The following is a 12,447-nucleotide window of genomic DNA, read 5'->3' as shown; positions in this document are numbered from 1 at the left end:
CATTACCTCCAAAGGAATCCCTGTCCCCATTAGCAATCATTCTCCATTGCAACCTCCTAGCCCCTGGCAACCACTAATCTCCTTTCTGTCTCTATGGATTTGCCACTTCAGGCATTTCATATGAATGGAATCATACACTCCATGGTCTTTCGTGTCTGACTTCTTTCACTCAGCATCATGTTTTTGAGATTCATTCATGCTATACTGTGAGCCAGAACTCCATTTGTTAAATTTATTTATTTTAAAGAGAGAGAGGAAGAGGAGAGAGAGAGAGAGAGAGAGAGAGAGAGAGAGAGAGAGAGAGAAACAGACAGACACTGATTTGTTATTCTGCCAATTTATACATTCATTGGTTGATTTTTGTATGTGCCCTGATTAGAGCTCGAAACAGCAACCTTGGTGTATCAGTATGATGCACTAACGAACTGAGCTACCTGACCAGGGCCTGAAACTCCATTTCCTGTTATGGCTGAACTCTGTTACATGGACAGCCCACATTTTGTTTACTCATTCACTTTTGTTGATTCACTTTTGGTCTGTTTCTACCTTTTCATATCTTGTGAACAGTGCTACTATGGGCATTCTTATATAAGATTTTTGTGTGGGCATGTTTTCAGTTCTCTTGGGTAGATACCTAGGAGTGGAAGTATTGGGTGTACTTTCTCTTGCAGTTAGGAAAACACAGCTTTCCCCAGGTGTCCTCGGGCAGCAAGCCCAACTTTCTAGGCTGCCAATAGGCCCTGGCAAGATTGTGGTTAGGATTCTTACCTTCAGTTCCACGCAGAACCCCTAGCCAGGCACTTAGCATATGGCAGGCAGTGACCACTGCTAAGATCCATTCTTGTTATGAGTGACCCAGCTGGGGCTCCATGAAGCTTCAGCCCTCAGCTTGGCATCCAAGGCTTCCCCTCCACCTGCAGGAGTAGCTGCATCACCAGGAGTTTCAGCATGGAGTGCTGAAAAGTCATGGCACTGAGAACAGGGAAGTGAGGCCATGAGCACATGCCTTGGCTTTACCAAGCTTAAGGCCAACCCAAAGGAGATAGCTGAAGGCAGCTGGATTTCAGGACCGAGTAGAGAGGAGCTGGCAGAAGCCACGGAAAGGATGTGTTCCCTAAGGGGAGTCTGTGGAGCAAGGCCAGGGGTCTTCAGTCAGAAACAGTTAAGGCTGCAGAATGGGGCAATTAGCAGGTAATTGGTGCCCTTGACAAATGCAGGGTCAGCAGCAACCAGACTTCAGTGGCTGAAGAGGGACAACAGAGGTAGCTGGTCTGGAATACAGTGTTGAGAGGCTTCCTTTTTAAAATTTTTATTTATTGAATTTGAGAGAGACAGAGACAGAGAGAAACGTTGTTCCACTTATTTTTGGATTCACTGGTTGCTTTTTGTATATGCCTGACCAGAGGTCAAACCCTCAACCTTGGCATATCGGGGATGATACTCTAACCTACTGAGCTACCTGGCCAGAGTCTCAAGAGCTTTACTTTTGAAGATAAGTTTAGAATCAAGGTGTGGTCAGAGGCAGTCGAAAGAAAGGTCATGAATTCAGGAGAAGGAGACTTGAGTGGGTGGGGCCTGAGTGTCTGTGGGCACCTTCAAGTGCTGCAGGAGAGTTGCCTAGATGAACACCCTGGTGACTGAAAGAGCTGCAGTTCATGGGGAGCAAGGGGAAGCAGAGAGTGAGATGCACAGTAGAGCTTCCCTGGCCCCCGGGTCTACTCCTCCCCTCCTGCGGGAGCAGCCCCTACCAGTGCAACTTGTTTCTATGTGGGCCCGGTGAGATGGCCTGATGCTCAAGGAGGCTCCAATTCCAGGCCTCAGCCTTGCAAAGCCTCCTAGCACACCCCACCTCCCAGGACTCTGGAGCAAACCAGATGGGAAAGGTAGATTTGAACTTTGGACTGCTCCCCAAATCTGAAAATCCTGACCCTCGGGCCTGCCTGACTTAAGTGTTGGTGCCAGACAGTAGAAGGGAACGAAGGACACATAAGCAGCAGCAAGGATCCACGGCAGCTCCTGCAGCCACCTTGGGAAGCCAGGGGCTATGAGTTTGGTTCCAAGCAAATCCCTCTGAGCTGCCCTCATGGGCTCTCCTAAGGAGCCTGGAGGCAAGGGGTGGGGGAGAGGAGGTCTAAGTCCAGGGCCCAATTAAGAGATCAGATGGTGAACGGTTTGGGAGCTTTTAAGGTAAGGAGGCCCAAGCTGATCCTGCAAGCTTGTATAAAGCACTGTAACCCCCCCGACAACACCAGTGCTGGCAGGTATCAGGGACAAGGCTTTCTGGAGCCATGGCCCAGTCGTGGGGCCCCCAAAGGCTTGCAGACAGGCAGCTGCAGGCCAGCTTTGAGGACAGCACCCAGGCAAGCATCTTCACCTATACCAACAGCAACGCCACTAGAGGTGAGAGAGCAGGTGCCGTGGAGGCTCGGTTACAATGGCTGAAGCAGCTCCCCTGGGACACTAGACCCAAGTGGCCACATGGGGGGTTGTTGGCCACCCACCCTACCCAAGAGGGTCTTCTGCACATTGTCAGCAGCCAAAAGGGTCTTCTTCCTTAGCTTTTATGATGACATGAATGGGGGGATCCTTTCTGAATAGAAAAGGACATCAGAATAACAAATATGCGGTTTCAAACCATGTAGTCTTCCCAGACCCTTTGGAAATCCCTGTCCCATGAAAGTTGGTTACTCTTCCCTTGTACCTCAAGCTGCTAGTGAGCACTCATTACATTCAAGTCTGGGGAAGGACCCTGGTCTGACTCATCTTTGCATGTTCTAAAGCCAAAAGGAGGCAAAAAAACTCTAGGGGCAGGAGGCTTGGGGGAAGGGGTGAGTGACTTCTAGAACCTTAGGGTCAGAAGAGACTGTATTGGTCATCTTTTCCAGCTTCATGTCCCGGGGCCCGGACCCTTTCATAGCACATTCTTGGGGGAAGAAGCTCACTCCACTCCCAAGACTGCTCTTCTTTTGCTTCTTGTCGAGAGAGGGCTTATGTCCCAAAGAAACTGAAAACTCTGTCGAGGCAGCTGAGTTCTTTCCTGGGAGTGGTCCAGTCAAAAAGCTTTGCATGTAAGGCCCTCAAAGAAATGAGGACACTAGTGATCCTCAGTCCTAGTCCCCTTCCCAGGTCCCTCCTCCAAACTAAAGACCATTGGTTCCTTCAAGAATGTCTCACATGCCTTGGTTTCTTGACAGCCAGAGCAGTGATCAGCAACAGGGTTCCCGGGCCAAACTGGTTGAGAATCTTGAAGTTGGCATCGAGCTTATTGATTGAGCCCCAGAATGTCCTTGATGGAGAAGGAACAATGCTGTCCCTGGGGGCCCCTGGGGCTTCAATGTCCAAGATTCCTTTCTGTAAATTTTTTTTCAAAAATTGGAGTATCTACCGAAGTAGAGAGAAAAGTATAATGAACCCCTGGATACTGATCATTTGTCTTATTTCATCTGTAACCCTCTCCACTAACCCCTCCTCGTGATTTCTGGAGGTACATCTAAGACATCACACCATTTCCTCTATAAATCTTCAGTATGCACCTGTAAGAGGAAATGACTCTTTAGAAAACGTCACCACGATGCCATTATCATACCTAGAAGGTAACGCTGCCTTGATATCATCAAATCCCAGCCAGCATTTAAACATTTTTTTCAGTTTGCTTAAAACAGGACCCAAGCAAGGCCTTCACGTTGCTATTGATCAACATGTCTTGTCATCTTTTTTGGATTTGGAGGTTCCCCCGGACCTCTTTGCAATTTACTTGTCAAAGCAGGTGAGTCTCTGGACTCATCCACTTCAGACTTTGCCTATGTTTTCCTGCGTGTGGCTTCCCATGCCCCTCCCACCTCGTTCATCAGGGTGTTTTTGTACACTGACAGTTGATTTGAAGGTCTGCTGAGAGGCAGGCTGGATTTGTTGGGTGTTCTTGTCAAGACTTCTACACTAGGAGGGTGTCTTTTTTTCCTGGGTGTGGGCAGCTGCTGAAGCCCATTGCCTGGGCCCATTAAACCACTGGGGAATGCAAAAATATAGCATTCTGTCTTCATTTGTTAGCTGGACTACTTGGATAAAGAGAAACATGCCCTCATCTGTTACTGCATTCTCCCGGGGTAGGGAGTGTATATGGGAAAGGCAGGAGAAATGTTTGATTCTTCTCTTTTATCTCTCCCATTTCAATATAATGACTTAGTTTCCCAGTGGAGCCAATTGGTTTTGACCTCTGTATCTCCTTTCTCTCCCACCAAGAATCGTGTTCTCATGAGCTTTGGGGAGAATCAGAATTAAAATATCATTTAATTAATCATTAGCTTTATCCCAAACACACACACAATGGTCTCAGAACATAACACCAACACAACTGCTGACAACATAATTACCAAAAATGTAACATTTGGACATTTTATCTTTAGGATATACCTTTAAGATATATTTCATATTTAGGATAAAATTTTATCTTTAGATGTATGTCACTAGGTTCACGGAGTCAAACCACTATTTTTTCAAGTCCCTTAGAATAGTCATTCTGTATGTGATTATGTCATGGAGTAGCTATGCATTTAAGTCCATTTGTTTCTTTTTTTTTTTTCAGGGATTGCTTTTTAAAATTGACTGTTCTTTTATAATTAGGTAATAAATTACTTGCAGGTTTCCAAATTAAAATCTAGAAAACAAGGTATATTAGAAGAAACCTTGCCTTTCTGCCTGGCCCCACACCTGATCCCTACCCTTCCTATATTTTTTAGAATAATTTTGTTAGGGGGTTGAGTGGGATACCCTTCTCATGCTCATTTCTTCATGAAATGAGTCCCACCCAGAGGTTTCTGGAGGGAGGAGCAGACTTGGGCACCTGCACTGCTAGAGGCCCCTCCCCTCTGGCCTCCCAAATTCAGAGCGCCCTTGTCCCCCTACCACCATGCATGGCCTCTGTCACTGCCCTGTCCCTCTTGTCCTTGCTCTGCCCAATCTGGATTCCACGGATTGTTTGGGAAGGACACTCAGGTTGCCTCATTTTGAAACTGCTCCTGCCCCTTGCATTTGTCTGCAAGCTGGAGTGTTCCAAACACCTCACAGTTCCGGTTGCTATTCTCACACTAAACCTCTGCACTTTCAGGGTAATTCCAGTATATACTAGAACATCCTTGAATTGTATCATGGTAGTCCCAAGGGGCTGAGTTGACTCTCAGCTGGTGAATCTGGAAAGGCTCCTGAAAACCAAAGGCATCTGAACTGGACTTTATAGTATGGAAAGGAAGAGGACCCAGGTGCAGGGGAGAGTGTGAGCAAAGATTCAACAGAAAGACATGAAGTACGCAAGGAAAACAGTGCAGGGGGTGTAGGGGATTTGGGGGAGCAGGAGCCTGTCAATGGCACTACAGGGGGCTGGCCTAGCACACTAGGTGGTGAACCAGAGGAGGCAGAGAGATACCCTACAGAGATGATGAAGAGTTTCACTTTGTTAAGTTCAAAGATGCCCATATAGCTGTCCTCCAAGCCATGTCCTCTGGCCTCAGAGACAGGAGGATAAAGGGCAGGTTGTTTGCAGATGAGCAGAGTTGGTGGGAAAGAACCAGCTGCAAATGCGGCAAGCAGGAGAGTGGGAAGGTTGGGGGGAGGCTCTGGCAGGGTGGGGGAGGAGGGGTGGGTATAGTTGTACAGGTGGGTGACACTGATATCTACACTGTACCTCCTGCCTCCAGGCCCTTTTGAAGGCCCCAATTACCATATTGCTCCCAGATGGGTGTATCACCTCACCAGTGCCTGGATGATCTTCGTGGTCATTGCATCTGTCTTCACTAATGGGCTTGTACTGGTGGCCACCATGAGGTTCAAAAAGCTGCGCCACCCTCTGAACTGGATCCTGGTGAACTTGGCAGTTGCTGACCTGGCAGAGACCATCATCGCCAGCACTATCAGTGTTGTGAACCAGATCTATGGCTACTTTGTGCTGGGTCACGCTCTGTGCATCGTGGAGGGCTACACTGTCTCCCTGTGTGGTAAGCCAGCTGAGGGTCCAGCCTCAGGAGAGACCCAGCCTGCTGTACATAAAGGAAACATTCATACAGCAAACCCCCAGGTGTACCTGCAATGCACACTTGAAGGGAGACAGACCTGCAGGGGAAACCAGGGCCAAGATCATCACTGAGGTCGGGGGTGGGACTGTGATGTCCAACACACCCTGAGTGCCTGCTCTGAGATAGGTTCTGCCTGGGAATGGCCAGTTTGGGGCCATACAGCTGGCGTGTGAGAAAACATATATAGAGCCACATGACCCCAGAACAATGTGGGAGGGGAGTGCTCCAGGCACCCCGAACAAAGCTCCCACCCAAATCAGGACGTGTTCACTTTCAGCTCACCTGTGTTAGTTTTTTCCAGGGGAAGAAACAATTACCAGATTCCTTTTCCTGTCCCCATCATTAACATTTCTGTGGGCCGCAGCTCCATTCAGGTGAACATTGAGAAGTACCCATGTGCTGAGCTTTATGCTAGGCACCAGGCATACAGGATGCTGCACACAGGGTCCCAGCCCAAAGTGTTCCCAAGTTCTGGGAAGAGGGGGCCCTACCTCAGATAGTAACTACACAGTGCCAACAGTCCTCTCAGAGGACTGTATCCTGGAGGAGTTGAATCTTGAGTCAGCAGAATAAGAAGGGGGCTGGGACAAGGTGGCTGAGGAAAGCTGGGCTGAGTTGGTGGCTGGGTGGGCAGACAACTGGTGAGTGATTGTTGAGCAGATGACAAGAGGCAGGCAAGCCTGAGATGGCACACTCTGGAGTGGACAGTTTATTTTGGGAGAAGGGGGTTGGAAGGGGACACCCAGGAAGAGGCTGGGAGATGGAAGGGAGTCTGAGTGAGAAAGCCAAAGCTACATCAACAGGAGAGTCAAGGAGGCGAGAGCAGAAGTTGGATCTGCTGCATGTTGGGCACCTGGTGAGGGGAAGTGGTTGCCTTGAGGCCAAGCTTCTTTCCCAAGGGCCAACAAGGAAGAGGAGGATAGGCAGGCCTGCTGAGGCCAAGTCCCCTCCAGCGGCACTTATATCATGCCCCCGTGAGAGAACAGAGGACTGCAGGCTTATAGCCTTGGTGTCCACTCAAGACTACAGGAGCCCAAAGGTCACAGCCCTCATCACACGCAGCCCGTCTCCAGGCCTGCAGCTGTTAAACCAGGGGAAGCTTGCACCTCCTGTGCCATTTTTAAACTTTACCAGGGCCACCCGGCCAACAGACTGAGGTCCTTAGCTTCCACATCTAACTTGGGCTTGTCTTATTGTCGCCTAACCTGATCTCCAATTTGGATTCTGAGGAGGTGAACAATAGAAACAGAAAGAGACACTAAGATAGGAGGGGCCTGGGAAATGAGGAGCCTGGCCCCAGATTGGAATTACTAGTGGTGTGAGCTCCACTGAATTACTTTACTGCTCTGTTCTTCCTCCATTTTTCATCTGTAAATTGGGAGCAGGAAGGCAGCTCATTAAATGAACACGTTAAACCTTCCCATAACCTTATGAGGTAGGTGGTAACATGATGCCATGATGCCAGCTCTTCCGAACCAGTTTCAGTGGCACAGACGCTCCCTGGCCCTCAGGGGAGACATATGGACCCCTTCTCAGAAGAAGGTTTGCAAACACATGCAAGGTCCATAGGATTACAATGATACTGAAATATAATGATCAAAGTATTAAATAGTAATGACCAACACAGTTCTTCATTTAACTATTAGCATTAAAATTATAATGCTAAATTTAATTCTATTATAATTGAATAAGTATATTAAAGGTATTTTTAGAAGAATTAGTGACAGTATTCTTCATTAAAGCATCAAATAACTGGATCTGGCCTGACAGCCATTGAAATTTCAAAATGGTAATGAACATAGTGATACTGGAAATGTCTGCCACCTCTGTAAAGTGACCAAGTCACAGGCACTGCTAGTGCTGCCACACTCAAAATGGAAGGGAATGCCAGTATCCATTAAAGGTTGGTGAAAACAAAGATGTCATTTTCCCCACCCCAGTTCAGGGACCCCTGAATGCTGTGCACTCCTCTGGGGTCTAAGCAGGACAGGAGACATTGTCTGCACCTGCCAAATGGAGCAAGGTGGTGGCATATCAGGGAGGGGGTTTCAAGGGCCTGCAGGAATGCGTGCGTACTGGCAGGAGGGGCACAGCTGTTGGCTGGGATCATAGCATATCAGTGGGTCATGTTGGTATGTGTGTGGCCATCGGGGGTTACCTCAATGTCATCAGAGGAAAGGCTGATAGCCAAGTAAAAGAAAGAGGGAAAGCAAGGTGGACCAAGAGGCTGAATCAAAGGGAGCAAGGAGAGGCCTAGTGGGGAAAAATGGGAAGGCTCGTGTTAAGAAAAGAAATCGACCAAGAGACCTAGTGCCCCCTGGACCTGAAAACATTCTTTGGACAGTGAGGTTTTGCAGGTAGTTGAAGAGTGCCTCTTCATCTGGAAAACTGTCGGCTGGTCCGTATGGAAGAAGTGATGTAGGAGGCTCAAAGCCATCATCTGTCTGCTCTCCCCTGCAGGGATCACAGGTCTCTGGTCCCTGGCCATCATTTCCTGGGAGAGGTGGTTGGTGGTCTGCAAGCCTTTTGGCAATATGAGGTTTGATGCCAAGCTGGCCATCGCAGGCATCACCTTCTCCTGGGTCTGGTCTGCTGTGTGGACGGCCCCACCCATCTTTGGTTGGAGCAGGTAAGGATACCAGGATGCCAGGAAGGTGGTTTGTTAGGGTGGAAAGGGGAGGGTCAGACACGTGATTCCCTCTGTGACCCCGGGACAAATAGCTTTCTGACTCTGGATCTCCATGGCCCCATGAATAAAGGGAGGATGGACCTGACTCTCTCTGAGACCCCTTCGAGCATGCAGCGGCTGTGAAAGCATGAATCTAGCTGGCTGCAACATGGAAATAGGCCCCGTGGTCTCCCAACCTCTGGAAAGGTCTGTTTCTCCCAAGTGTGAACTGCTCACAGGAACACATGAAGAAATATCTACAACTTCAGGGCTAATCTAGTTGACCCCACAAAAATGATTCAGATATTCACAGGTCTTCTTAGAAGGCAGGAGAGTACCTCACCCTCCCTTTGTAAAAAAAGAGATGTAATCAGGTGATGACAATGTTCTGAAACCAGATAGTGACAATGGATATGCTAAATGCCACTGAACTATTCACTTCAAAAATGGTCAATTCATGTAATGTGAATTTCACCTCAATAAAAAAAAAATCCAACAACCCTATTGAAGTCAGTGGCCTCCCTGGGCTGGGGGCTCCCAGGTTGCTTTGCATGCATCAAGACAGGCTTCTGGTCCTTCCATCCAGGTACTGGCCCCATGGCCTGAAGACTTCATGCGGCCCAGACGTGTTCAGCGGTAGCTCGTACCCTGGGGTGCAGTCATACATGATTGTCCTCATGACCACATGCTGCATCATCCCGCTCAGTGTCATCGTGCTCTGCTACCTCCAAGTGTGGCTGGCCATCCGAGCTGTAAGCCCCTATGCCCTCCTGGTTTCACCCCTGGCTGGTAGGAACACGAAGGCCAGGGATATCCAGGCAGGAACAGAGGGGTCACCCAGTCTGTTCTCCTGCCTCCAAACCAGATGTGAATCTGGCAATTTCTTTGGGACTGCTGTTACAGCCCTGGTTCTCTTGTCCTTGTCCTCATAGAATGGGAGGGGATAGCCCCCGGTCCTCAGTGGAGGGGCCCAATAAGGGAGCACAGCTGCATTCCTCCCGACCCAGGACAGTTCCAGGGGCAGCTAGACGCATGATTGAAACCAGCCAATCAAGGAGTGTTTTTAAAAGGCTGCCACCAGAGGGCCTTTGTCCCCTTAACTGGGCTGTTGGCGCAGGCTAAGGAGTGGATTCACAAGTGCCAGGCCCACTCTCCACCCTGCTTCTCCCTGGGAACTGATCCTGTCTACAGCTACACCCCCACTTCCCTGCGCCAGCTGGGTTACCCTTGGGGAGCCCTTGCAGGAAATCAGAGTAAGACAGGAGAGGGAGATTGGGTCCTGGGGTGCTGAGAGTTCTGTGTTCCCTTTGTGGTCTACTGAACACCATAAATAAGTTGTCCCTTTATCAATTATCTAAGCTACAATTAGCTTGATCTGGACGTGCCATCTGTTCTTGTTGGGATCCTGCTTGGCACAGGTGGTAGAAGGCCCTTTGGGGTGACACCTTTCCTATATGAAGCTGCTTGTGCCCACAGTCAGATTAGCATGTGCTCAGAAGCTCTCTCTACAGTGGAGGCCACGGGCTCAAGATAAGCTCCCCTCATCTCATTACTTTCAGTCTGCGGTATTCCCCATGTGCCTCTCCCACCCTGTTGGTGTTCAGGGATCAGAACCAATTTAGCTGGCTCTCACGGGGCCTAGCTGTGGTTTGGGCCACATTAGGTCTGAGATATGGAGCTCAGGCTCTAGAATGTGTTGCCTGCCCACACAGTTTCCCCTCATGCCCACTCAGCTGCCTGCCATCAATCCCTTCCCATAGCAGGCAGTGGCCAGCCCCTATGCCTTCTCCTGCCCAGCCCCAGATCTGAGCACGGGAGGGGGCAGGCTGATGAGGGACCAGGTGAGGCTAAGAACAGCCCCCTTAGCTCCTTGCTGCCCAGACTCCTAACAGGAGTCAAGATAAGCCAGGAGTTTGGAAGGCCCAAGCTCAGGGCCATCTCAACCAGGTTTAGCTGTGTACTAACTCAAAGCATGTGCAGCTCTGGCGCAAGACCACCCCAGGCCAGATGTGGTACTCACCCAGATGGGAACTAGCTGCTGGTTAGCCAAGTTGCTATAGCAGGTAGGCCCACCTCCCCACAAGTCCCCATCCTTGAGCTGCCCATCACTCACTGCTTCCCAGACGTGCTGCCCGAGCAATAGGAACACGGAGTCCCTTCAGATTCAGAGCCCTGAGGGACTCTCCCATTCACTGTCCCTTGGTCCGACTCTCTGTCTCCCTCAGGTGGCAAAGCAGCAAAAAGAATCCGAGTCCACCCAGAAGGCAGAGAAGGAGGTGACACGCATGGTGGTGGTGATGATCCTGGCATACTGCCTCTGCTGGGGTCCCTACACCTTCTTTGCATGCTTTGCTGCTGCCCACCCCGGCTACGCCTTCCATCCTCTAGTGGCCGCCCTGCCAGCCTACTTTGCCAAAAGTGCCACTATCTACAACCCCATTATCTATGTCTTTATGAATCGGCAGGTAAGTCACTATCCGCAGAGGAAACTAGAAATAGAACCTGGAGGAGCCGCATAATGGCTTCCACCTGGTATCTTGTCTGGCCTCTAGGACAATGACCTGAGAAGGCTCAGCATGTGACCCAACCCTAGGCAGCCCTCTTCCTCTGGATTCTTTCGTGTTCTGTCTGAGGGTAGGCGTTTCCTGCATTTGCCTGTGTACTGCCAAGCTCCTCCCTTCTGTTGGCCTCTGGACTAGCCTCTGGAGACAGGTCACTCTATGCATGGGGCCCTTAGCTGACATCATCTTTGGCCACTGTATGAGTTCCCCGGGGTGCCATAAGATATGACCACAGACTGGGTGACTTTAATATATTGTCTCCCAGTTCTAAAGGCCAAAAGTCTGAGATCATGGTGCCCAGCAGGGTTGGTTCCTTCTAAGGGCTCTGGGGGAGAATCTGTTCCGTACGCCTCTCCTAGCTTCTGGTAGGCACTTGCTGTTCCCTGGTTTGCAGATGAGTCACCCAGATCTCTGTCTTCACTTTCACACGGACTTCTTCCCTCTGTGCCTGTGTGTCTGTGTCCAAATTCCATTCTACTTATAAGAACACCAGTCATTGGATCAGGGCCCACTCTACTCCAGCATGACCTCATGGTAATGTATATCTAAATCACATCTGCAAAGGCTATTTCCAAACAAGGTCTCACTCACAGACTTCAAGTGTTAGGACTTGAACATCTCTTTTGGGGAGACATAATATGACCCACAATAGTTACTATCAGCTGCTAAATTAGATGGCTTAGATGACCAAATAGTCAGAAATAGACCATCTTTATGTGCAATGCACAACCTGAGCCTTCCTCCATTCACTTTGTAGGGTTCTAAATGGTAGAAGAGAAGGTGTTAGTTCATTCAGATTACATTTAATGAATACCTTCCTATGAATGCCCTAAGGTTTACCTTTAGCATAGCACATCGACCCTTCCTGCTCTGCTGACTAACACTTTCTGTCCTGCCAGTTTCGAAACTGCATCTTGCAGCTTTTTGGGAAAAAAGTGGATGATAGCTCTGAACTCTCCAGCACCTCCAAAACAGAGGTCTCATCTGTCTCTTCGGTGTCACCTGCATGAGACTCTTCCAGCCCCAACAACAAAAAGATCTGCCTCCCACCAGAAAACATAACCCCTGTCCGACTCACTGGGGCTTTGGCCACCCCCGCCCCCCACCATCCATTCTTCTCCATCCCTGTGAAATACATGTAGTTTCTCTTTGC

The 12,447-nt window shown here is 49.4% G+C and overlaps 1 protein-coding gene across 1 annotated transcript; it reads left to right on the top strand.

Annotated features, from left to right (window-relative positions):
* Positions 1-2,236: 2,236 nt before the first annotated feature.
* Positions 2,237-12,447, top strand: LOC114504669 (long-wave-sensitive opsin 1). The gene is made up of 6 exons (XM_028522484.2): positions 2,237-2,400; positions 5,691-5,987; positions 8,526-8,694; positions 9,320-9,485; positions 10,959-11,198; positions 12,194-12,447. Exons 1-6 carry the CDS (start codon positions 2,289-2,291, stop codon positions 12,302-12,304), a joined length of 1,095 nt encoding a protein of 364 aa, XP_028378285.1. The 5' UTR covers positions 2,237-2,288; the 3' UTR covers positions 12,305-12,447.

Source organism: Phyllostomus discolor, chromosome X (genome assembly GCF_004126475.2).
Source record: "Phyllostomus discolor isolate MPI-MPIP mPhyDis1 chromosome X, mPhyDis1.pri.v3, whole genome shotgun sequence".
NCBI lineage: Eukaryota > Metazoa > Chordata > Mammalia > Chiroptera > Phyllostomidae > Phyllostomus > Phyllostomus discolor.
Note: the sequence above shows the minus strand (reverse complement) of the source record. Positions and strands in the feature narration are given on the sequence as shown.